Source organism: Hyaena hyaena, unplaced genomic scaffold (genome assembly GCF_003009895.1).
Source record: "Hyaena hyaena isolate Hyena2069 unplaced genomic scaffold, ASM300989v1 scaffold_9, whole genome shotgun sequence".
Classification (NCBI taxonomy): domain Eukaryota; kingdom Metazoa; phylum Chordata; class Mammalia; order Carnivora; family Hyaenidae; genus Hyaena; species Hyaena hyaena.
The window spans coordinates 4,066,385-4,089,675 of record NW_024080641.1 but is presented as its reverse complement, the minus strand read 5'-3'; the positions used below and the strand labels follow the sequence as shown (position 1 = coordinate 4,089,675).

General features: G+C 52.9%; 1 protein-coding gene across 3 annotated transcripts in view; it reads right to left on the bottom strand.

Annotated features, from left to right (window-relative positions):
• Positions 1–23,291, bottom strand: part of SYMPK (symplekin) — a 36,782-nt gene that overhangs the window by 9,595 nt on the left and 3,896 nt on the right. The window contains exons 2-18 of one of the 3 annotated variants that reach the window (XM_039245845.1): positions 22,601–22,724; positions 22,405–22,470; positions 20,899–20,952; positions 20,717–20,790; positions 17,757–17,883; positions 16,798–17,047; positions 14,828–14,998; positions 13,360–13,599; positions 9,708–9,862; positions 7,370–7,520; positions 5,995–6,199; positions 4,930–5,080; positions 4,551–4,604; positions 3,863–4,098; positions 2,801–2,882; positions 2,478–2,591; positions 1,280–1,427 (exon numbers count right to left, since the gene is read on the bottom strand). In XM_039245845.1, the coding sequence (XP_039101776.1) occupies positions 1,280–1,427; positions 2,478–2,591; positions 2,801–2,882; positions 3,863–4,098; positions 4,551–4,604; positions 4,930–5,080; positions 5,995–6,199; positions 7,370–7,520; positions 9,708–9,862; positions 13,360–13,599; positions 14,828–14,998; positions 16,798–17,047; positions 17,757–17,883; positions 20,717–20,790; positions 20,899–20,952; positions 22,405–22,470; positions 22,601–22,705 (2,383 nt within the window). In that variant the 5' untranslated portion in view covers positions 22,706–22,724. Of the gene's footprint in view, positions 1–1,279; positions 1,428–2,477; positions 2,592–2,800; positions 2,883–3,862; positions 4,099–4,550; positions 4,605–4,929; positions 5,081–5,994; positions 6,200–7,369; positions 7,521–9,707; positions 9,863–13,359; positions 13,600–14,007; positions 14,123–14,827; positions 14,999–16,797; positions 17,048–17,756; positions 17,884–20,716; positions 20,791–20,898; positions 20,953–22,404; positions 22,471–22,600; positions 22,725–23,291 lie in introns of those variants that run through there. The other 2 variants (XM_039245851.1, XM_039245857.1) reach the window with 2 other exon arrangements.

Genomic DNA, 23,291 nt, shown 5'->3' with positions numbered 1-23,291 from the left:
AGAGCAGGGGGTGGGGATCAGGGACCACTCTCCGGCCAACCACCTCCCGCCCTCAGTGTCTGTCCCTTCTTGGGGGTGGGGGGGTGGCACAGAAGGGAGGAGGGCCTGGGAAGCAATCTGTTCTAGGGCAGGAAGCCAATCATCAGGGAAATGGGGTGGGACCAGGACTGTTCCCCTTTGAGAAACATCTGCACCGGAAGTCCCACCTTGTCTCTGACCATCATTCCACCACAGAGCCGAAGGGATCTTTCCAAAGTGAAGCTCCGACCCCACCCCTCTCTCGCTCGGCGCTCCCAGGACAAGTCCCCAGCGCCTCCCCTTGCTCTACTTGCCAGAGGATGTACAGGGCGGCCCCCGGCCCTAGGCTCTGGCCACATCCTCTTCTGACAGCCCCTCAGAGCCCCCCAAGTCCCTGTGCACACATCGCTCCTGTGCGTGCAGTGCTGCTGCTGCCCACCTCCTCTCTCTGTATCTCATCCTTTGGGCCTCAAGCAATAGTGTCTCTCCTCGGAAGTCCTCAGGGCACTGGGCTGTGCAGGGGCCCCTATTCTCCCAGAAGGGCCTGTGCTTCCTGTCACAACCTGAACCTTACAGTTTTTTTTCAAATTTATTCTAAGTACGGGCGCCTGGGTGGCTCAGTTGGTTAAGCATCTCACTCTTGGTTTCAGCTCAGATCATGATCTCATGGTTCATGAGGTCGAGCCTTACAGTCTACTTGGGATTCTTTCTCCCTCTCTCTGCCCCTCCCCCGTTCATGCTTGTGCTCTTTCTCTCTAAACAAATACATACACTTAAAATTTTTTTTAATTTTAAGTAAGCTCTACATCCACCGTGGGCCTTAAACTCACGACAAGTAGATCGAGAGTCTCATGCTCCACTAACTGATCCACCCAGCCGCCCCTGAACCTTCCAATTTAATGGTCCAGGGGCCTGGGCCTCCCCATCTGTAATTCTGGGGGAGCCGGGGTTTTGCTGAAGGAACAGGCCCGTGATGACCTGTCTGGCCTTCCCAGAGCGCCATCGCAGGCTAGCTCTCCTTGTCCTCTGGCTCTCAGCCCAGCCATGCCCTGCTCCAGGGCGCTCTCCCTGACCCTGGCTGGGGTCAGACGCCCCTCTTCCTGCAGCCCCCAGGACTGCTCGTTCTGGTTCTTACTGCCTGGCTGTCTTCCCTAGTAGGCTGAACAGTGCTCAGTTCCCACCCGGCTCTGTTCCCAGGGCCCAGCCTGGAGCCTGCAGTTCAGCAGGTGCTCAACACGCATCTGATGAAGCCGCGGCAAACCTGTATCCTTGTCGGCTCCAAAGAGCACAGATGGCGGGTTGGGGTGGACCAGGAGCTGCAGGTAGTTGAGGGCAAATTTCTCCACATACTCCCGGAGCTGCTCCTTCTCGTACATGCGTTTGATGAAGAGCAGGGCCTGGGAACGCACCTGAGGAGACGGTGGGGTGGGGGGGGACCGCTGTACTGAGCCTGGCAGTGCCGGTGGGAAAACAAGCCCAAGACCGAGAAGGGCCTAACCTCCCTCAGTTACCTATGCCCCAGGCTGCTCACCGGCGTGGAAGAGACGTTTCCTGGCCCAGGTCAGGGCCCGGCATCAGCCCTCCATCTACCTACCCAGCCCTCTCTCTTTCTGTTTCTTGCCTTGCTCGCTACACTCCAACCAGAATGAGCTTCCTCAGTTCCTCAAAAGTGACAGCGTTCTCCCTGGCTTTGAGACTTGGCACAAAAGGTTCTCGCTGCCCAGAATGCTCGTCATTGGCCCGATTTTACTCGGACACTGCCTGTGGGGAGCCCTGAGGGCAGGGACTGTTCTCGGGCACTGCTCTGTCCCCAGCAGTACCGAAGGGCCGAGGCAGAGTCTACAGTGAGGGTGTGCTCAATGAATGGACACAGGACCCCAGGAAAGGAACTGACGAAACACCGGTTGGAGCAGGAACTAGTCAGGGGCCCTCTCAATCGTACGCATACACACACCTTCTTTCCTCTGTTCAGTTACACCTAGCTGCTTAGATTTCAGGCTCACCTGCTCCCTCCTGCAGAAGCCTTAACGCCTGCCCCTGCCCATCCCCCCATCAGGTAGGCCAGGCCCCGCCCCAGGACGCCCACAGCTGCCTGTGCTCCTCTAATGCCACTCTGCTCCATGAGCGGTGTCCTTGCCGGAGCCGATGAGCGGCTCCTCTCCTGCCAGCACCCCCACTAGGTCCCAGCATAGCAGCAAGCCTTAAAAGGGGCTCCCCAACACAGGTGGCGTTAAGAGGGAGAATGGGACCCTTCCAGGGAGGAGGGGTGTGTAAATACGTGTGTATATCTAAGCAGCCTCGTGCCACTACACACGGAAGCCTAGCCACCAGCAACACACTACTGCAGGAAGGGGGCCAGGCCCAGGCAGGACCTTCAGGGGGAATGTGGAAGAGGCCGGGCCGGCGCCTCAGACACAGGGAGGGCTGAGTGCAGCCCCGCTCTGGGTGGCAGGGATCACCTTGTCCTTCTCGTGGGAGCTGAGGTCGAGCAGAACATGCAGGTACTGGAACTGGCGGGCTGGGCGCTTGAAGATCAGGTCTCGGAGAGTGGACATGCCCAGATAAGTGCGACTCTGTGGCAGGAGGGAGGGAAAGTGGGCTGGACGCGCTGCAGCGTGCCGGGGGGACTGCCCCCCGCAGATCCAACCCTGGCCGGAAAAGGACCCGGTCCCTCACAGACTCCCCTGCCACCAGGTCTAAGCTGTGTGCCCCGTCTCTCCAGGTCCCTGTCCCCACCTCCAGCAGGCACCTATCGAGGTGCGATGTGCTGGGGGCTCCTCACCTCATCCTCGCAGTACTTGCGAATCACCTCCAGGGCGCTCTCGGTGATCAGCGGCGCCTCCAGCACCACCTTAGTGAAGACCCTGCCAGGGAGGAAGGGAGGGGAGGGGCTGCAGAGAAGCTTCCCGGTCCTGTGAGCGGGCAGGGCTGCCCCTCACACACAGCTTGCCCAACCCCCTGGCTACCGAGCTCTCGAGGTAAACGGAGCAGGATTCGAACACTGCCAGCTGGGCAACCTACCTCTCTGGAAGTCGGTTTCTCCCTTCTGCCAAACGAGGATTCCTAACATTACTCATTTACCACAGTAATGGAAGGCAGGGGAATGATGGGGACTGGGGATGGGGACTGCCTTACAGATGTGGTGGCCAAAAGTGGCTGCTTTGAGGTGACCATGAGTTGACATTGCGAGGGGGAGAAAGAGCCACCCATGGTGGGGGTAGAGGGGGAGCATTCCAGGTACAGAAGCAGGAACTGCTAAGCCCTGAACTTGGCATGTTCAAAAGTGAGAAACAGAAGGTGAGTGTGGCTACGGTTTGGGGGCGGTGAGGAGTAGGGGGCAGAGAAAGAAGGAAGGAGGTTGGTGGGAACTGGATCACGCTGGTCTCATGAGGCACAGAAAAAAGGCTGCACTTTATCCCAAGGGCAACAGAGAATCATGGAGGGTTTTTAGTGGGTAAATCACAAGAGCGTATTTACATTATAAAATGTCAGCCGGGCTGCTGTGTGGAGAAGGGACAGATAAGCAGGAGGTGGAGGACAAGGAGGAAGCTACAGAAGCAATTCAGGCGAGAGAGACGGGGCTGGAGAGAGGCCCACCTCCGGTACAAGCCCCCGAGGCAGGCGCTGCTATTTATAAAAACGGAGGCTCGGAGGGCGAGGCCGCTAGGAGGGCAAGCAGCAGAGCCGGGACGAGCCCAGGGAGCGCGCCTGCCTCGCACGTGCGGCCAGCAAGCAGGGAGACAAGGAGTCTCGCGATGGGTACGCGGACTCGGGTGGTGGCGAGGGAGGTGGTCAGAAACCAGAAAAGGCAGGACCCAGGAGAGCGCAGGGCTGTCTCCCTCACCCATCCTTCTGGTCTGGCTTCTCCTGCAGGCCGGAGAGCAGGCGGATAAGGCAGTCCTCGTACTTGTCCAGGCTGCCCGAGGCACCGGCTGCCAGGTAGGCATTGTACTCCTGGTAGAGCCAGGCGAAGGCCAAGTCCAGGCGGGCCCGCACATCCTCCAGGATGAAGGACAAGACCTCGGCCTTCAGGCCCGAGTCAAACTGTGTCACCAGACTGGCCAGGATCTTTACGCGCACCTGGCAGGAGAGCGGGTGGATGTGTTGGCGTGGGGGTGGGCGGTCCCAGGCACCTTGCGGTCGGGTGGTGAGTCTTCCTGCTCAGGGACGCCCGCTGCAGACCCAGTGTTAGTGAGGAAGGCCAGCTGGAGAACCTGCGACCCCGCAGGCCTCATTTGCGTGGGAGGAAAAACAAGGTGGGGGGAGGGCTGGGGTGCGGATCAATCATCACAAGATAAAACTGAGTTTGTAAAAGGCGTGAGTACACAGAAAGAGATCAGAAGGCTTCCCCTAATTTGTACATGGTCACGCCGGAGGAGGGGAGAGCGGAGGCATGTGGAGGCCAAGGAAGACTGACGTGGTACCTCTCTGGCCTGGAAATCTTTTTTTTTTTTTTTTTTTTAACAGAGAGAGTACTCTTATGTGCTTCTTGGTTATTTAGAATTAAACTTAAAGAAATGGGGAAAAGTCACCTGGCTGAGGTTACAATGCCAGCAAGCGGCAGAGTCAGGATTTCGAGCAGGTGTCTGAGTCGAAGTAAGAACAAGAGCACCATTAACCACCAGGAAGGAAGAACACAGCGGCGCCCTCACGTGCAGGGCTCTCCCGTGCTGCCAGCCCCGTGCTGGGCGAGAGGCGTGCGTGTCCACGCGTTTCTTCCTCCTCACTGTCGCCGCCACCTCCATCTTAAGGAGGGGGACAGAAGCGAGGCATGGAGGCCTGGCGGGCGGCACAGGTGGGACCTGGAGCCAGGGAGCTTTGGGCCTAAGGCCATGTCTTTCCCAGGATCTAAGGCAGGGCAGGGGTGGGGAGGTGGGGGGGGAAGGCGGGGCTGGGGGGACCAGGCCACACCTGGGCCGCCCCGCTACAGGCCACGGCCTTCTCTGCCCGGAGGATCCGCTTCACGGCGCCCAGCTTCATAGCCTCAACCTGGGCGTCGGTCAGAGGCTTCAGCACATCACTCAGACGGAAGATTTTCTTGCGCCCGCCAGCGCCCGCCAGCCTACATGGGGGAGTAGGGACAGGGGCATGGTGACTCAAAACATCCTTTCTGGAGCACAGGCCCACCAGGGGCTGGATGGAGACCCCCATTCCCCCTCCCAGCCCCCACCATGCTGCCTCTCTAACCCTCCTGTGACTCAGCCACGGCAGGGCGGGGCGCAGGGAAGGAGAAAGACGAGGGTGCCGTTCTGTCTCTGTAAAGCGTGTAAAGGGAACGCTTCTAGGAGGCGGCAAGGCGGGAGTGCAGATCTGAATGAGGCGAGGGGACAAGATGCACAACTATCTGGAGGATGGGCTTTCCAGGTGGAGAGAGCAGGAAGCGCCAAGGCCTTCCGGTGGGACCTGCTGCTTCCAGAGGAGGCCCTGCCTGGCCACGCGCGAGGCCGAGGCCGGGGTGACTGCAGGAGGGAGCGAGGGGAAGGGAGAGCTCGGAGCGCAGGCCAGGCGTGACCCAGGAAGCACATCAGGGCTGGGGATGGGCAGAGACTGGCTGGCTTTTGTAGTCTGTAAGGGGGATAGCGATGAGGAGAGTGGGAAGACGGCAACCAGAAGCACTTACTACCTGTTAGGAATCAGGCTAAATACTTCATCTCACGGTCACTTCCAACCTCAAGAGTCACTGAATTTAATCATTAAACCATCACTGTGAACCCACTTAATTCTCCCTCGACCCTTGGAGAGAGATACTATCTATCATTCCAACTTTAGATCTAAGTAAGGGGCATTTTTACGTAAAAGCAAACGACAGTTAAGGCTTGGTGGCTATGGCACTGACTCAGGAATCAGACAGATTGTCGTCCAGCCCCACCAGTTCACCTGTGTCTGTCTCTAACACACGTGCGTGCACACACGTGTGCGTGCCAGCACCAAGCACCAGGCCCCCAGTCCTGCACCTGCACAGACCAGGGAACTCACCGGGGCTGCGTGACAGGGATGATGGGCTCTGGCCTCCTCTTGGCCTGGGGTGCCTCTTCCTCCAGAGCAGACATGGAGCTCAGGGAGCCCACCACCGAGATGGCCTGGCCCTGAGCCGACAGGCGTCGCTTAATCAGGACACTCTCAGGCTTCACCACCTTTTCCTCCTTGGGCTCCTCCTTGCACTGCTTGGTCTGCTCCACACCTGAGAGGGGGGTGAGCACACGGGCTTCAGGAATGTCCCACCTACCTGTTCCCACCCAAGGACCTCCTGTGTGCTGGGCTCTATTTTAAGCCTTGTATAAATCTGCAAAACACCATTCTGGAACAGGCACACTTTTCATTCCCATTTGGCAATACAACCCAGGCTCAAACTAGAAATGCCATTTACTGCTGGTGAGAGTTTCAAACGGCACAGCCGCTTTGGAACCGATGGGCGGTTTCTAATAGCACCGCACGCACCCTAACCTATGACCCAACAATCCCACTCCTCGGTATGGATACTCTAGGAGAATGAGAGCGTGCGTAGACCAAACACACACACCAACTACGCTCAAACACACAAGAAAGCTCCACTCCCCTCTCCCCAGCCCAAACAACCGACCAAAAACACTTGTACACAAACATCCATACAGCTTCAATCACAGTGGCCAGAAGCTAGACACAAGCCCCAAGCCCATCAACAGGAGTGCGGACAGATAGGTGACGGCCCAGGCGTGGAAGCAAATACTACTGCGCAACCCAAACGAACTGCTGGGCCCCACGACAACATGGACGCAGCTCTCAGCAACTTATGTCGGGCAGGAGCCACACTCTCTATGATCCCATTTTATGTGAAATTCAGGACTAGGAAAAATTAATCTATGGAGACAGGAATCAGAAGAGTGATGATCTCAGGAAGCGGGATGCCAGAGTGCTGACTGGTGGGAGCAGGAAGGAATGTCCTGGAGTTGTGGAAACGGTCCCTATCTATATCTGGATGGTGACTACACCGGGATGTTCACTTTATGAAAATCCACGAAGATGTACAGTTCAGAGCTGTGTCTCTCTGTACATAATTGATACCTCACTAGGACTGTTAATGTAGGAAAACACCTGAGTCTCAGAGAGGTTAAGTAACGTGACCAAAGTTACACAGCTATTCAGTGCCTGAGGCAGTCTGGCTCGACTCAGACCTCACACCCAGGTCTGCGGGATTCAAAGCCCAGGGCCTGAAAATCTCAAGCACTCCATGTTCTATGGGACTTGTTGACTATGTACAGCTGACGTCTCCTGTGAGTTTCATTTGTACCACCACCAAGGAGCTCCTCCAGCAAGGAGAGGCTGGCACCCACAGTGCCAACCCCCTCCCAGGTCAGCTCCGCACGACACTCACCTGGCCCCAGTCCCGCAGCCGTCATCTGTGTGGCCATGAGCCGAGCCAGGTGCTTGATCTGGGCTTCGGTGCCTGCTGACTCCACCGGGGTGTAGATGGCTTGGAAGGAGGCGGGCATGGCCTCGGGCAGGTACACCATACTGATGAGGACCTGCAAGACGTCCAGGGAGAGGGGCCCTCCTTACGGACACGACAAGCATCTACTCCACGCCCGGGCCAAGGCGGGGCAAAGGACAGTGACTAACACAGTCCTGGGCCTGCTCTCAGGGGGCTCAGACTCCCAGGGAAGTCAGAGAGAAAACGAGCAAAGATGCAGCATCGTGCACGAGCGAGGGAAGTAGTGGGTGCCATGAGACGCCTCAGGGCCAGGGGCGGCTTTGGCTCCCTGGGGAAGCGGCACCTAGGCTGAGCCCTGAGAGGAGGGCAAGTTCCAGACGGGCACAGAGGGACATCTCTCAGTGGCAGGGGGTGTGTATTCCAGGTACAGGAGCAGCAGAATCCTGCCCAGAGACTGGAAGTTCCATGAAGAATGTTATATGAACCAGAAATTGACTTTAAGAAAATCCACTGGGGCACCTGGGAGGCTCAGTTGATCTAGCATCTGACTCTAGATTTTGGCTCAGGTCATGATCTCACAGAACCTGAGTTTGGAGTTTGAGCCCCAGATCAGGCTTTCCGCTGACAGCACAGAGCCAGCGTGGGATTCGCCGTCTCCCTTTCTCTCTGCCCGTCACCTGTGTGCGCGCATGATCTTTCCCTCTCTCTCCCTCTCTCAAAAATAAATATTTGAAAAAATAGGTTAAAGAAAAATCCAAATCCTAACAAGAGCTCATCCATTTTGGTCAGGAGCTGGTAACAAGAGGTAACGTGAAACTCCCTACATGCTTAGAAGTTTAAATGTATTCCCGAAATAATAAGATGATTAGAACAGAGAGATACTGAAACAACTACAAATCAAAGCGTGTGGGATGCAGCTAAACTGTTACTTAAATGGAAAATCAATCCTTAACTGTTTGGGGGCGGAGGGAAGATGGCTGAAAACTTTTAACCCAAGCGTTTAACTTAAAACTCGAGAGGGTAAAATATTCAAGGGAAGCAGCAGGAAAGAAAGAAAGACAAGAGCAATAAAACCAAAAAGGTTACACAAGAGTATCAACAAAAGTTCAGAGCCAGTTCTTTGAAATGACTGAAAACAAGCAAACTGATGGGAAGACTGACGAGAGACAACAGAGAGTAGGAAGACGTCAGGGGCCAAAACGCTACGCGCCTGACAAACGGCGCACGTACTACCAAAGTTAAAGACTCCTGTGAAGAGCTTTCAGCCGATAATTTCAAAAGGACAACTTCCCAGATGTGAAGGGGACAGACGGGGCACACCGACTCAACGGAAGCATAATCAGGCAGAGCCCAAGATGAGCTGCCTTCGAATCTAATCTGGAAGGAATGGGGAGCCCTGGCGGGGGCTGGAGCAGGGAACCAGGGGAGCGGCGGGTCCCGCACTTCAGGAAGATGCCCCTGGCTGCGGCAGGGAGCGTGGAAGCCAGAGCCAGGGACCAGCAGGTGGTACCTGGGCCAGGCAGGGGTGGGGGTGGGGGAGGTGATGGAGAAGACGGGGAAGGGCTGGAGGAAAGGCAAAGAGCTTAACTCCCAGTTTCGTGGGTTGGGAACCGGGAGGCCGGTGTGCCAGGAACCAGAGGGGGCCGCGGGCCCGGGGAGGAGCACAGGGAGACACTGTGCCAGTTCAGTCCTGATGTGACGGGTCTGCGGGGCCTGTGGAGCATGTGAGGGAGAACGATGCGCAGGCCTGGAGCTCGCCAGAGAGATCTCAGTGCGGCAGAGAACTCCCTCTCGCTACCCTGGTGACAAAAATTCCATCCATGCCCCCAACAACGAAGCCTCCTGGAGCCTCTGGGCAGAGAGCAGGGAAGGCTGGGGGGGGCTGCAGGAGCCCCCGACAGCAAGCTCCCCGTGCCGCTACAGCCTGAGGACTGAGGGGAGACACGCACCCCTGCGCCCGTCAACTCCAACCAGCAGTTCTTCCAGCGTGGAGCATACAAGTCGTGGGGTTTGCTCCCCAGTTCATAAACCCTCCATTCAGAGGAGAGGAGAGAGCGAGAGGGGATGGGTTTGGACGGGGACTCAGACTACCCCGGGAGGGACTGCTGGGGGTGGTGACAGGGAGCTCCCAAAGGAGAAAAGATCGGAGAAAAGTCCATCCAAGGTTGAGAGGGCCCATGGGACTAAGGCATCTGGGGGAGGGGCAGCGCGCAGTGGAAGGGTAGGGAAAGACTAAGCCGCCCTCCCCGCCCCGTGGGAAACGGCCCCCACCCATCCTCACCAGATTGGCCACGTTGTCAGGTGTCAGTAGAGGCTGCAGGAACTCGGCCGTGATGTCCGTGTCTGACTGGCCTGAGATCTGGGCTGAGGCCTTCGAGGTCCCCGACGGGCCCGGCTCCAAGTCCTTGTCCTCGTCGTCTTCCCCCAGGTTGGGCTCTGGGAGAGGGAAGGAGAGGAGATGCTGGTGCTAGAGCGAGCAGCGGGCCCCCCCTCCGCCCAGGGGGCCCGGGGGTCCCTGCCTCCAGGTGGCTGCGGCACCACATGACCCTGTGGAACCACCTGCCTCTCTTTAGGTCTCATCCTCCTCATCTGGGAAATGGGAATAAGCCACACCAGCCCAGCCGATCACACTAAACTCCAAGATGAAAAGGTTAACTAATAATTTCACCGAGCTTGTTTATTTTATTTTATTTTTTAAACATTTTTAATGTTTTATTTATTTCTAAGAGAGAGAGAGAGACACGGCGTGAACAGGGGAGGGTCAGAGAGAGAGGGAGACACAGAATCTGAAACAGGCTCCAGGCTCTGAGTTGGCAGTCAGCACAGAGCCCGACGCGGGGCTTGAACCCACGAACCATGGGATCGCGACCTGAACCAAAGTTGGACACTTAACCAACTGAGCCACCCAGGTGCCTCTCACCGAGCTTGTTTAAAACCCTCTATCTTTGGAGGCGCTTAGGTGGCTTGGCCAGTGGGGCGTCCGACTTTGCCTCACAACCCCATAGTCAAGCATGGCTGCGCTCTACTGATGGAGACTGCCAGGTGCCGCTGTTATGTGGCCTTTAAAAAAAAGTCTGCAACAGCGTTAACAAAAAGCTGATAATCTGTATTAACCAAGGGCAAGGGTATGTGCAATTCAGTTACAAAATGTCAAACAGAATAGGCACCTCCCAGACATGCGAATGGCTGATGAATGGCTAAGAAGTTTAAAGGGACTCCCGGTCTGACTCCAACATGTGTAAGAAAGCAAATCTAAACCCAGGATACTGTTAACGCCCAGGCGGTTTATAGAACACTGAGGTCTGAGCGAGTGTGGTGACTGGCATTCGCACGCTGCTGGGATTGTGTACGAGGTGCACAACTGTTTTGGGAAACAGTTTGGCAGGGGCTGTCAAGAATTTCCATGCGCCCGGTAGCAATGGGCACACCCAGTGCTCAGATCTTAGTTTCTGAAAGTACTCCCTACTTAAAAGAATCCAGAGCTCCTTAGAGAAAAGGCTGATTCCAGAGCTGGGGTAAAGTAAAGTCTAGAACATCTTGTCAGGCCAGAAAGTAAAAAATGCTCAAAAAAGCTTGTGGGACACGTTAAAGGAACATCGGAGCCAACTCTACGGCTCCCGCTGGCTAAATATGAGGCGCGATGAGTAACGACAATAATGGATTACAACCCAGACAAGAAGTAAGAATCTACAAGTCCAACTGATATTAAAGTAGGGTGAGGAAAGCTCTTTCTTATGGAATGCCGACTACTAAATGCAAAAGGAAATCTCCTAACCATTCTAGCAATAACAGATGCAGGCAACAATTATCAAAAGATGACTCCATGTTAAAGCCATGGAGTCAAAATTTGAAGGGGAACAGGTATTGTACACAGTACAAGTCCCTCCTTCAACTTAGTATTTACAAAGGGGAAAGGGGGCACCTGCGGGGCTCAGTTAGGTAAGCATCTGACTCTTGGTTTCAGCTCAGGTCATGATCTCACAGTTTGAGAGTTCAAGCCCTGCAACTGGGCTCCACGCGGACAAGTGTGAAGCCTGCTTGGAACGTGGGGCTCCTGGGTGGCTCAGTCGGTTGAGCGTTCAACTTCGACTCAGGTTGTGATCTCACAGTTCGTGGGTTCGAGGCCCGCATCAGGCTCCGTGCTGACAGCTCAGAGCCTGGAGCCTGCTTTGGAATCTGTGTCTCCCTCTCTCTGACCCTCCCCTGCTCATGCTCTGTTTCTCTCTCAAAAATGAATAAACATTAAAAAAATTAAAAGGGAAAAGTGCACTTTATACCAGAGAAACCTGGTCAACACCATTTCAAACAAATGATCAAGTTCGTATTACCACCAGTGGGACACGCTGATACCATGCGTCCTCCGAGACCACACGCGGGTGGGCAGGGCATCGTCACTTCAGGGACATTCCTGCCCAAAGTGCAGAACCTGAACCCAATCAGAAGGCGAGAGCAGACAAACCCAGAGGGACATTTCACCAAACAGCTGTCCTGGACTCTTAACAACATCAAGGTCACGAAACAGAGGAAGGCTGAGGAGCTGATTAGGGAGGCTAAGGGTCGCGGCCCCCAAGCGCAGTGTGTGATTCTCGCCTTGCCAGGGGCACGCAGGAATTCTCAGTGCTATTCATGTGACCCGTCTGCAGGGGCAAAACTGCTTCAAAAGAACATGTTTAAAGAAACAGAACAATAAAAGTGACGGGCAAAAAATCGCTTTACATGCACAAACCTTCTGTCTCACTAATCCCACTACTAGAAACCTGTCCTACAGCTTGGACACGCACTCAAGACTCTCGTACTATAGCAATCTTGAAGCTCAGAAAAAAAAAAAAAGACACAGATAAAATGTCCATCGACAAGAGGACTGGGCAAAGCAATCTACGTGCACTAGAGTATCACATCACCCTTAAAAGGCTACAACAGGTTCCTATGTGCAGACAGAGAAAGAGCTCTAAGACGATTACTTAACAAGTTCAGATATTGAACACTCTGCTTTGCGTGCTGAGTTATGGGGAAAATAGATCTCCACCTCACTCCTTATATCAAGATAAATCCCCTATATTTTAAAATAGAAAGTAGGGGCGCCTGGGTGGCTCCCAGTTGGTTAAGCACCCGACTCTTGATCTCAGCTCAGGTCTTGATCTCAGAGTTGTGAGTTCAAGCCCCACAGTGGGCTCCACGCTGGGGTGTGAAGCCTACTTTAAAAAAAAAAAAAAAGTAAAATAACAATGTTAAAAATCTAGTTCTTGGGGCAGCTGGCTAGCTCTAGTCAGTAAAGCATCTGACTCTTGATCCCAGGGTTGTGAGTTCAAGCCCCATGCTGGGCGTGGAGCCTACTTAAAAAAAAAAAAATCTAATTATTTCTTAAAGATTCTAGAACTGAACATTGTTAAAAAGGAAAGTATTATTTATTTTTTATTAAAAAAATTTTTTTTTAATTTATTTCTGAGAGAGAGAGACAGCGTGATCAGAGGAGGGTCCGAGAGAGAGGGAGATACAGAATCTGAAGCAGGCTCTAGGCTCTGAGCTGTCAGCACAGAGCCTGACGCAGGGCTTGAACCCACGAACCGTGAATCATGACCTGAGCCGAAGTCGGATGCTTAACCAACTGAGCCACCCAGGCGCCCCAACAAATCCAATTATAAAGGAAACAAAGGAAAAGGAGAACTCCGAGGTATTTCTGAAAGAAAGCCTAAGTGCTAATACTTAGGGAGTGGTTATTTTTGGGGAGAGGAACAAAAGTGAGACTTTTCATTTTATTCACTTTCTGTACGATTTAAGTATTTCATAAATACTTTTAGGTATGTTACGTACTTTAATTATTCTATTTTGATCTCATTTGGTATGTCATATTTAAATGCTATGATTTACAATAAAATATTAACTAATAAAACAACACTGACAGCTTAACATAATGGCTCAGCTTCCCGGCTCACCAAGCTTCATCTTCTTGAGTGTGGAATCCGAGTCGTCCCGGGGCCGCTTGCGGGCATCCTTGGCACTGGGCATATTGCGGGCAATCTCAGCCTGAGGTGTGCCTAGGTCCACCAGCAGGGTGGTAATCTGGGCCTGAAATTCCAAGGAGGCTGGGTGCTTCAGCACATTCAACAGGTGTAACTTGAGGTTCTTGCGCACACTGCTCACCTGAGATTTGGCCAGCGTAGGGGGCAGGTTGGCTGTGAGGAAAGAAGCAGGAGCGTTGTCCTGTGGACAGAGCTTATGGGGCCCTGCAAATCTCACTTCCCGAGCCCCTGGCTTGGGCAGCGGTTGCAGGTGCCCCCTAGAAAGCTTCCTTGGCTCTCAGATCTAATGTGCAGCCTTCCCCCTGCACAAGCTGATGCTTAAAACCCTCAAGAGGTCTCCATCGGGAGTAGTCAACCTTAAAACGAAAAGAAATCTCGCCCTCTCTTCTATTAAAGGTAAAGTCTCATCTCCTTCCATCTCTGGCCTGGAAATTCCAATATGCCTCCCCGGGGAAGGCTGTCATCACCAACTTCGCCTCCACAACGTCCCAACTGAAATGCCGTCAACAGTGCCTTGTCAGTCCCGGCCACCAGAATGATAATCTAACGTCTAACAGTCACCTTCGTGAGCAAACCTTCCCTGTTCTAGAGAGAAAGAGGATGCCTGTAATTCTGCTTGCTCAGCACCCTTCCCTCCTTCATCAGCTAACGGTGCTCCCATTTTCCTTTGAGGGAACCCCCCCGGCTCCAGTCTTAGTCCAAGTGGACAAAGACCCACAGCCAGTAAGAACAGTAAGAACCCCTTGGGCACGGTGATTGGTACAGAGATGGGTTACCGAGGTCATCTCAGCCAATCAGGAACAATGGACATCAACCCTTGGACTTTCGATGGAATGACTCGGAAGGAAACACTCTGTCCCCTGGGGTTACCAAGTGGACAGAATGGAAGCCTGGAGCTGCTGGGGGCCATCTTTGCTACCCCAAGGAAAGTGACACATAAGAAAGCCAACAAGGAGAGAATAAGAGCCAAGGAATGGAGACAGACCCATGATCTGTACATATTCATACCTCAATCCCGGCCATTTTGGTTTTCATACACACACAAAAGTAGAGAGAAGAGCATAACAAATAACCAAGTTCCCATCAACACATCTATCCCGCCTTCTTTTTTTTTTTTTTTGGTGGGGATGGGAGATTCTGGAATAGTTTAAAGTATTTCACAGACATCATCTCATTTTACTCACACATATCTTAACATTAAAAGCCAGCTTTGAATGAGGTTTCTGTCACATGCAACCGAAAGATTCCTATCTGAAGGCGGCTTCCTGTGTCCAGACCTACCAGAATGATGAATCCCTCAGGAACCCACTACCCGGCACACATTTTCTCAGGAAGGAGCAGGGTGGCCAGTGGAGAGGGGGAGGGGAGCGGCCTGACCTACCGTGCAGGGTTTCGTAGGCCTGGATCACCTCTGACATGAACATGGGCCTCTGGCGGGCGATGTTGGCAAGGGAGCCCAGAGCTGTGGTCAGGTTGATGGAGGAGATGGCGGGATGCACCATGAACTTGAGCAACTGCTCCAAAGCTGCCTTGCCCTCTTCCCACAGCACATCTAAAGAGGGAGAGAAAGGAACCAGTTAGCAGGGGTCTTTCTCCCTGGCCTCTGGAGAGAGCAGCCTTTGGGGCCAAAAGGGGAAAGACACTTCCACATGATAGTTCCGAATGGCTGGGAAAAAACAAAATTTAATGGCTGATGAGTCCTAGGAGATGGACTATTAAGGAGCATAAAAATTTGGGGGCGCCTGGCTGGCTGAGTTGGCAGAGCTCATGCTACTCTTAATCTCAGGGTAATGAGTTCAAGCCCCACGTTGGGTGTGGAGCCTACTTTTAAGAAAACTGTCAAAACCATATTTTCTGCCCATTTCTTCACTGGGTTGTTTGTTTTTCGGGTGTGAAGTTTGGTGAGTTCCTTATAGATTCCGGATATTAACCCTTTATCTGATATGTCATTTGCAACTATCTTTTCCCATTCCGTTGGTTGCCTATTAGTTTTCTGGGTTGTTTCCTTTGCTGTGCAGAAGCTTTTAATCTTGATGAGGTCCCAATCATTTATTTTTGCTCTTGATTCCCTTGCTTTGGGGATGTGTCAAGTAAGAAGTTGCTGCGGTGGAGGTCAAGGAGGTTGTTTCCTGCTTTCTCCTCTAGGGTGTTGATAGTTTCCTGTCTCACATTCAGGTCCTTTATCCATTTTGAGTTTGGTGTGAGAAAATGATCTAGTTTCATTCTTCTGCATGATGCTGTCCAGTTCTCCCAACACCATCTGTTAAAAAGGCTGTCTTTTTTCCATTGGATATTCTTTCCTGCTTTGTCAAATATTAGTTGCCTGTATAGTTTTGGGTCCACTTCTGAGTTCTCAATTCTGTTCCATTGGTCTATGTATCTGTTTTTGTGCCAAAACCATACTGTCTTGACACTGTTGGTGGGAATGTAAACTGGTACAGCCCCTCTGGAAAACAGTGTAGAGGTTCCTCAGGAAACTAACAATAGAACTCCCCTATGACCCAGCAATAGCACTGCTAGGAATTTACCCAAGGGATACAGAAATGCTGATGCATAGGAGCACATGTACCCCATTGTTCACAGCAGCACTCTCCACAATAGCCAAAACATGGAAAGAGCCTAAGTGTCCATCAACAGATGAATGGATCAAGAAGATGTGGTTTATCTATACCATGGAACACTACATGGCAATGAGAAACAATGAAATCTGGCCATGTGTAGCAACATGGATTGACCTTGAGGGTGTTATGCTGAGCGAAATAAGTCAGGCAGAGAAGGACAAATATCATATGTTTGCACGTATAGGAGGATTAGGAGGAACTTGACGGAGGAACAAGGGGGAGAAGAAAGGGGGAAATGGCGGCAGAAAGGGAGAGAGGCAAACCGTGAGAGACTCTTGAATGCTGACAAAAACTGAGGACTGATGGATGTGGGGGGGAGGAGGGATGGGCATGGAGGATGGCACTTGTGGGGATGAGCACTGAGTGTTATGTGGAAACTAATTTGACAATAAACTGTAAAAAAAAGAAAAAAAAAAGAAAACTGTCAAAACCAGCTAGCATTTACTAAGTGCTCACACCCTAATGGAGCCTCACTACAAACCCATGAAAGGGGCACTACTGTCACTTCCCATTTAACAAAAAATGAAATAAAGTTGAGAGAAGCAACTTGCCCAAGTTCGCATAGTAAGTGTTGAAGCTGGGATTTGAACCTAGCATCTGGGCTCTTAACCAATGTCTTACACCGTCTCTGGAAATTAAAACCCAGGAAAGAACATGAGGGAGGAGGGAGGGGCAGAAGGCAGTCAGTGTAGCGACTGACAGATGGGACGAGCTGACGGGTTGCACTCACTGTACTGGATGTAGGGGTGGTCCCGGGGGATGCGGTCGAGGCTGATGTCATGCTCCTGGCGTCGGGGCACCTCCGAGTCAGCCATGCGGGGCGACAGGGTGACGATGAGGCCCTCCACAAACTTGATGGCATGGGTGCGGATGCCATCATTGTCAGAATCCAACAGGAGAATGATGTCACCAGCCATGGCAGACACCATGTCCCAGCAGGCCTCCTGGAGCTCGCTGATGACTCGCGACTTCACCATCCACTGCGAGCAGGCCAGGGAGGAACAGAGACAGAGAGATGGGCACAAGACATCGCCCACTCCATCACTACTCAGAGATCCATAAATGATGGTGGATATATTCATTTGGAAAACATTTACCAAACCACAACTCGGCCCTGGGCCCTGTGCTAGATGATAGTGGGGACAAGACCCGGTGATGACCACGACAGGTCTGGTTCCACCTCTAGAACCTCAGGAGGTTCGTGCACGGTAACAACCCAGAGCGAAGAGGCTCAGATCTTACGACAAAGGGACAATGCTGACCTCATGACATGGCAGCAGAGACCAAATGGATTCATTTATTTCACTAATGCTAAAGAACACCACACCACAGGGTGTTCTTTTCCTTACAGAACTTACTACGATCCAAAATTAAAATTTCTGCGATTCTTTTGGCACGAGTTGGTCTCTCTCACTAGGCCATAAGTAGCACCGAGGCCCCTCTAAGTCACAGAAGTACTCAGGGAATGTTTGAATGTTTGTTAAGTCCATGGATGGATGGATGAGTGGGGATTCTCTGACCATTAGGACATCAGACCTCTTTGTTGTCTTATCCCAAAGATCAACAGCACATCTTGCCATAAAGAATTTGCCCTGTCCCTGGTTTGCCAGAGCTATCTCTGTCTTACCAATGAGACTATAAACGAGGCCCGTCAGTTCGGGATGCCCCCAGGTGGGAGGCAGCGCTTACCTGCAGGGCCACTTTGTAGAGCTGGGTCATGGTGAGGATGGCCTTCTTCACCACATTCACATTCTCATCCCTCAGGAGCATGTTGAGGTTCGCAATCAGTTTTAGCAGCAACTCGATGTCTCGTTTGCTGGGGGGGCGGAGGAAAAAGAGCAAGGGCAAGGTGGTTCTTTGGGCAAGCGATGGGAGCCTTGGGTCCACAAGGAAAGGGAAATCAGGGTCAATGTCAGGAGCCTGGAGTGGAGGTGGGGCAAGGTCAGGGACTGCACCTGTCTTGTCTGTCAGCAAACAATTCTTGACATCTTCAACCAGCCACCCATGAACCCTCTCTAGGTTAGTGCTGCAAATCCCACTCTTCTACTCCATTAGGGCTCCGCTGTCCCTGTCAGGGGCGGCGCCGCCAGACAACGGTGTGAATCTGGCCAAGCTGGCTGTCTCACTTAGGATACTACTTACCTCACAGCTTGCTGTGAACACCGCAACAATACTTGTAAAGTACTTAGAACAGGATAGAAAGTGTCCGTAAATACAGGCTGGCATTACTTTCAAGCACTTCGCTTTCTGTGATCACTGGTCTTGTTCACTAATTTGTCTACCTCAATCTGGGGGCTCTGAAATCGGGGGACCCTTTCAAAGTCAGTCCTACCAGAGCCTCATTTTCTGTTGAAGAATGAAATACATTATTTGTTCGATGAACTAAAAACTTCAGGAAGGCCACACCTAGAGCTTAGGTCGCGAATGTAATTTTCACAACATTCTACAATGTGAAGTTAAATATTAAGCTAGTCAGTAAAAAAAAAAAACACCAAAACCAAAACCAAAACCATGAAACTCAACTGCCAGCTGCATCAGGGCAGAGACGGTATCTGTACGGAGTCACTGTGGTACTCCTACAGCCTGACACAGATGCCTGGCACATACCTGTTGAACATACAGTTTTTCTGCAAACTCGGGAAATTTACCATAAACTCTCCCATTAAAAGGTGGAGATTATGAGTCTGGGCAATGGCATTACACATATGGGTTAAAATCCCAGCCCTGCCACAACTGGCTGTGTGACCTTAAGAAACTCACTTCACCTCTCTGAGTCACAGTTTTGAGGTAAATGGGCCAGATAACTAATCCATGGTGTTGTTTTGGGGATCAAAGTAGGTAACTAGGTAAAGCATTTAGTACGGCGCCTGACAAACAGAAAACAGGCTATTTTGTTTCCTGAGCCACAGAGCGCTGAGTAAATGCTGAAGGAACAAATGACTTAGCTTGAACAAATCACTTTGTCCTTGGGAAGCCTCCGTTTCCTTTCCGTAAAAGGAGGGTAACAGCGCCAAGGCTGCTGTGAAGATGACAGGTGAAAACAGAGGCGAGGCTGTAACCCAGGGCGGGGCAGACACGTGCCACGTGGTCACTACTGTGATGAAATTTTTGTTCGACCAATATGCATTCAGCTCCCCCTACGTGCCAACACTGCTCTGGGCCCTGGGGTACAGTGGCCCACAGTACACAGAAGGCCCGTCTGCACGGAGCAGATATATATATATATTTTTTTAATGTTTTATTTATTTCTAGGAGAGAGAGAGAGACAGCGTGAGCGGGGGAGGGTCAGAGAGAGAGGGAGTCACTGACTGAAACAGGCTCCAGGCTCTGAGCTGGCAGTCAGCACAGAGCCCGACGCGGGGCTCGAACCCACGAACTGCGAGATCATGACCTAAGCGAAAGTCGGACGCTTAACCGACTAAGCCACCCAGGCGCCCCTGGAGCAGACATTTTTGAAAGAGAAGGGTCAAGGTATGTCCAACTAGTAAAAAGACCATAAAAAAAACAGTGCACGTGGGGTGCCAGAGGTGTGGCAGTGGACTGGCGTGGCCAGGAAGGGCTTGCTGAGGAAGACCAGAGCGAACTGAAGGAGCCAGCGGGAGCCACCTGGGTGTGTGTGTGTGTGTGTGTGTGTGTGTGTGTGTGTGCATGTGCATGCACGCGCGCGCGCATCCTTCACAGGCACAGCAAACTGAGAGAGCAGAGTTTCCTGGGGAACAACGGGAAGGCTGGAGGATGCGAGGGAAGATCAGAGAAGCCACCAGGAGCAGATGACATAAGGGTGAGGAGTCTGGGCTTCAGTCTAAGTGACGCAGTGGGCTAGTGGAGGTCTGAGAGCAGGGCAGTGCCATGATCTGATCGGCATTTTAACAAGATCACTCTGGCTGCTGTAAGAAGGAAGCAGGGAATGGTTATGGTATTCCCTTTGGGAAGGATAAAGATGGTTGAACTAGATGTGTGAATGTACTATAAATGTCACTGAATCGTTCATTTAAAAATAGTTAATTTGGGGGTGCCTGGGTGGCTCAGTTGGTTGAATGTCCGACTTTGGCTCAGGTCATGATCTCACAGTTTGTGGGTTCAAGCCCCACGTAGGGCTCTGTGCTGACAGCTAGCTCAGAGCCTGGAGCCTGCTTCAGATTCTGTGTCTCCTCTCTCTGACCCTCCCCTGCTCATGCTGTCTCTCTCTCTCTCCTATAAATAAATAAAAATATAAAAAAAAAAAAGAAATAAAGAAAACATTAAAAAAAAAAACCTTAAAAGATAGTTAATTTTATGTTATGTGAATTTCAGTTCAATTAAACAGAAAAGAGAAAGTGGAAGCAGGTGAACCAGAAGGAAGGCTGCTGAAGTCATCTAGGGAGGAGCAGCCTAATAGCCTAGGAAGTGGTTGAAAAATGATCAGATGCTGTTTAAATTCTGAAGGTAGAGCCAACAGTCCTTACTTATGATGTAGATGCGAAGTATGGGAAAGTAGAAGAATCATGAATGACTCCAAGATTGTGACCTTATTAATTAAATATTTGCTGAGGATCCGTGCGCATGGGAGGGAAAATGGGTCCGGGAAGCAGAGGGCAGGGCCAGGTGGGGAGCGGAAGAGGCGGTCTCCGCCAGGGGTGCTCCCCGGGGCTCCCTGCGCCACCCCGTACCATGCCTCCTCGATGAAGCCGATGACAAATTTGCGCACTTCAATTGACTTGTCCGCTTGGAAAGCGATGATCTCCTGCCGACATGAGGGAGGTGGGTCATGGTTGCGCCAGGACCCCCCCCTTCCCCCGGGACCCCCCCCTTCCCCCGACACCCTCGCCTTCACTCTCCGTTGGTCACTCACGTCCAGGAAGTTGTCCAGTAGTGTGGGGTCTTTGTTGATGATCAGTTCCTGCACCTGGAAGGAGACTGGGGGTGAGGAGGAGGGCCAGGCATATAAAGCCAGGGGCCAGTCGGTACAGACAGGAGTGTGTAGGAGAACACAGCACGGAGGGAGGCAGCAGATAAACTCAGTTCAAATCCTGGCTCTGCCACTCCCAACCGTGGCCCGGACAGGCTGGCTTCCCTGAGTCTGTCTGCTCTTCTATAAAATGGGGATCTTGAATGCCAACTCACAGGGCCCCCGTGAGGCTTTAATAAGATCATACAGGGCACAGGGTCCTGGTGGGTAGTGAGCACATGATACACAAGGGGGCTAAAGAAAAGAGAGAAGTGGGGGCGCCTCGGTGGCTCAGTAGGTTAAGCATCTGACTTCGGCTCGGGTCACGATCTCATGGTTCATGAGTTTGAGCCCTGTGCTGATAGCTAGGAGCCTGGAGCCTGCTTCAGATTCTGTGTCTCCCTCTCTCCCTGCCCCTCCCCCTGCTCATGCTCTGTCTCTCTCTCAAAAGTGAATAAACATTAAAAAAGAAAGGAAAAAAGAAAAGAGGGAAGTGCTGGCCAAATTCCTTCCTGAGGGCCCATCCATCAATTCTCTCCACTCTCCCTCTTTCTATTCCCCATTCACGCGGCCACAATTAGGACAGTGGGAACACATCTCCAGATGCCCTTGTACTTGCCATAAGCCCTTCCCACAGACATTTTCATCCACTTTCTGGGCCAGCACAGGCCTGGATCCCACTGCTGAGGAAGAGTCAGCAGCCCGAGGCTACACGCTGAGCAAGAGCAGAAGCAAGAGCAAGTAGCCAGCCCGACCCCCCCCCCCCCCCCCCCGCCCCTGCCTGCCTCCTGGCCTGGTCGGAACCACATCCAGCCCCCACTCCCATCTAACTCTTCATGCCTTCCCTTGCCTTTGCGTAACCGACAGTGCCCTCTGCTGGAGACACTCTCCCTCTCACCCAGCCCACTTGTCCTTATCCTCCAAGCTCTGATGTCCCGTCTTCCAGAAAGCCCTCCCCGACTCCCCATCCCGAGGCCAGGCGGCAGTCTGGGCCCCTCCATCCCAGCCCTGCCCACTCGGTTCCCACTGTCTGGTGACCTGCAGGCCTTCCCCACCGGACAGGAACCTGGCGGCGAGGAAACACAAGGATGAAGAGCAGCGGATTTGGCGCTGGAATCCAGCACTCAAGTCCTAGCTCAGCCAGCTCCCAGCACACTGACCTGACGCTCATTATTTTAAGTTCTGAGACTCTGCTGCTTTCTCTCTAAACCGGGGACCAAAGTACCGCGGCTCTCAGAGCTTTTGTGAGCATCAAGTGAGAACAGGCCTGTACAGCACCAGGCACCACAGCACGCACGTCCTCAATGCCTAACCGTAGACACCGGTGCTACACCGGCGTCTTCTTTTCCACACGTTGCCACCAGCCCCGACCCTTGAGCCGCTCTGCCCACCCCCCCCCACCCCCCTCACCTGTTTGAGTACTGTGATCTTCGAATCGTTGGTGATCAGCGCTGCCTGGTTCAGGAGGTCCACCACCTGCGTGGAGGGGAGGCAGGTGACGGCGCCAGCCTGGCCAGCCCAGCCCCGCTGGCACCCCCCCCAGGGGTGCCACCCCCCAAGACAGGGGCTGTGCCTCCCCACCCCGAGCCCGTCGCTCCACACTCACTCTCTCTGAGGTGGTCATGCCATCGATGCCCGGCCCCTCCTCTTGTGTGAAGAACTGTGACGCCACGCTCCGGCGAGTGACACTATCCCCACTGCTGCCTGCCATGGCTGCTGTCCGGCACTTCCTGGAAAAGCGGAGGAGAGAGCAAGCTCCAGGACCCTGTGGCTGGGCTGGACCTTCACCCCACCCTCCACAAAGGGCTCAAGCCTCTTTTCCATTCTGTCTTGGGCCTGTTGGGTCCTCTGAAGCCCCTCCCCGATCCAGGGTCTGTCTCAGACTGTCTGTGTATATGGAGGGGGGGGGGCGGTTATAATCTGGGAGAAACTGATGCCTCCCAGGTCAGAGGCAGTACCGCGAGGAGTACCAAGCCTCACCTCTAGTACTTTGCACGTAACAGGCTGACCACAAGCGTCTGCTGAATGACCGAACAAAGGGACACACAGCAGCCACCTCGCTGGTTTCAGGACCCCGTCTTGCCATCTGGGCTGTACTCTGGACTAGATGTGAGAGCAAGCCTTCTAAAACCTAGCTCTGAGGAACACCAGTCACAGAATCCCACATGCTAAGCGTTCACCTCAGAAAAGGCCTAGTTAAGGGGCGCCTGGGTGGCTTAGTTGGTTAAGCGTCCGACTTTTGCTTAGGTCATGATCTCGCGGTTCGTGGGTTCGAGCCCCGCGTCGGGCTCTGTGCT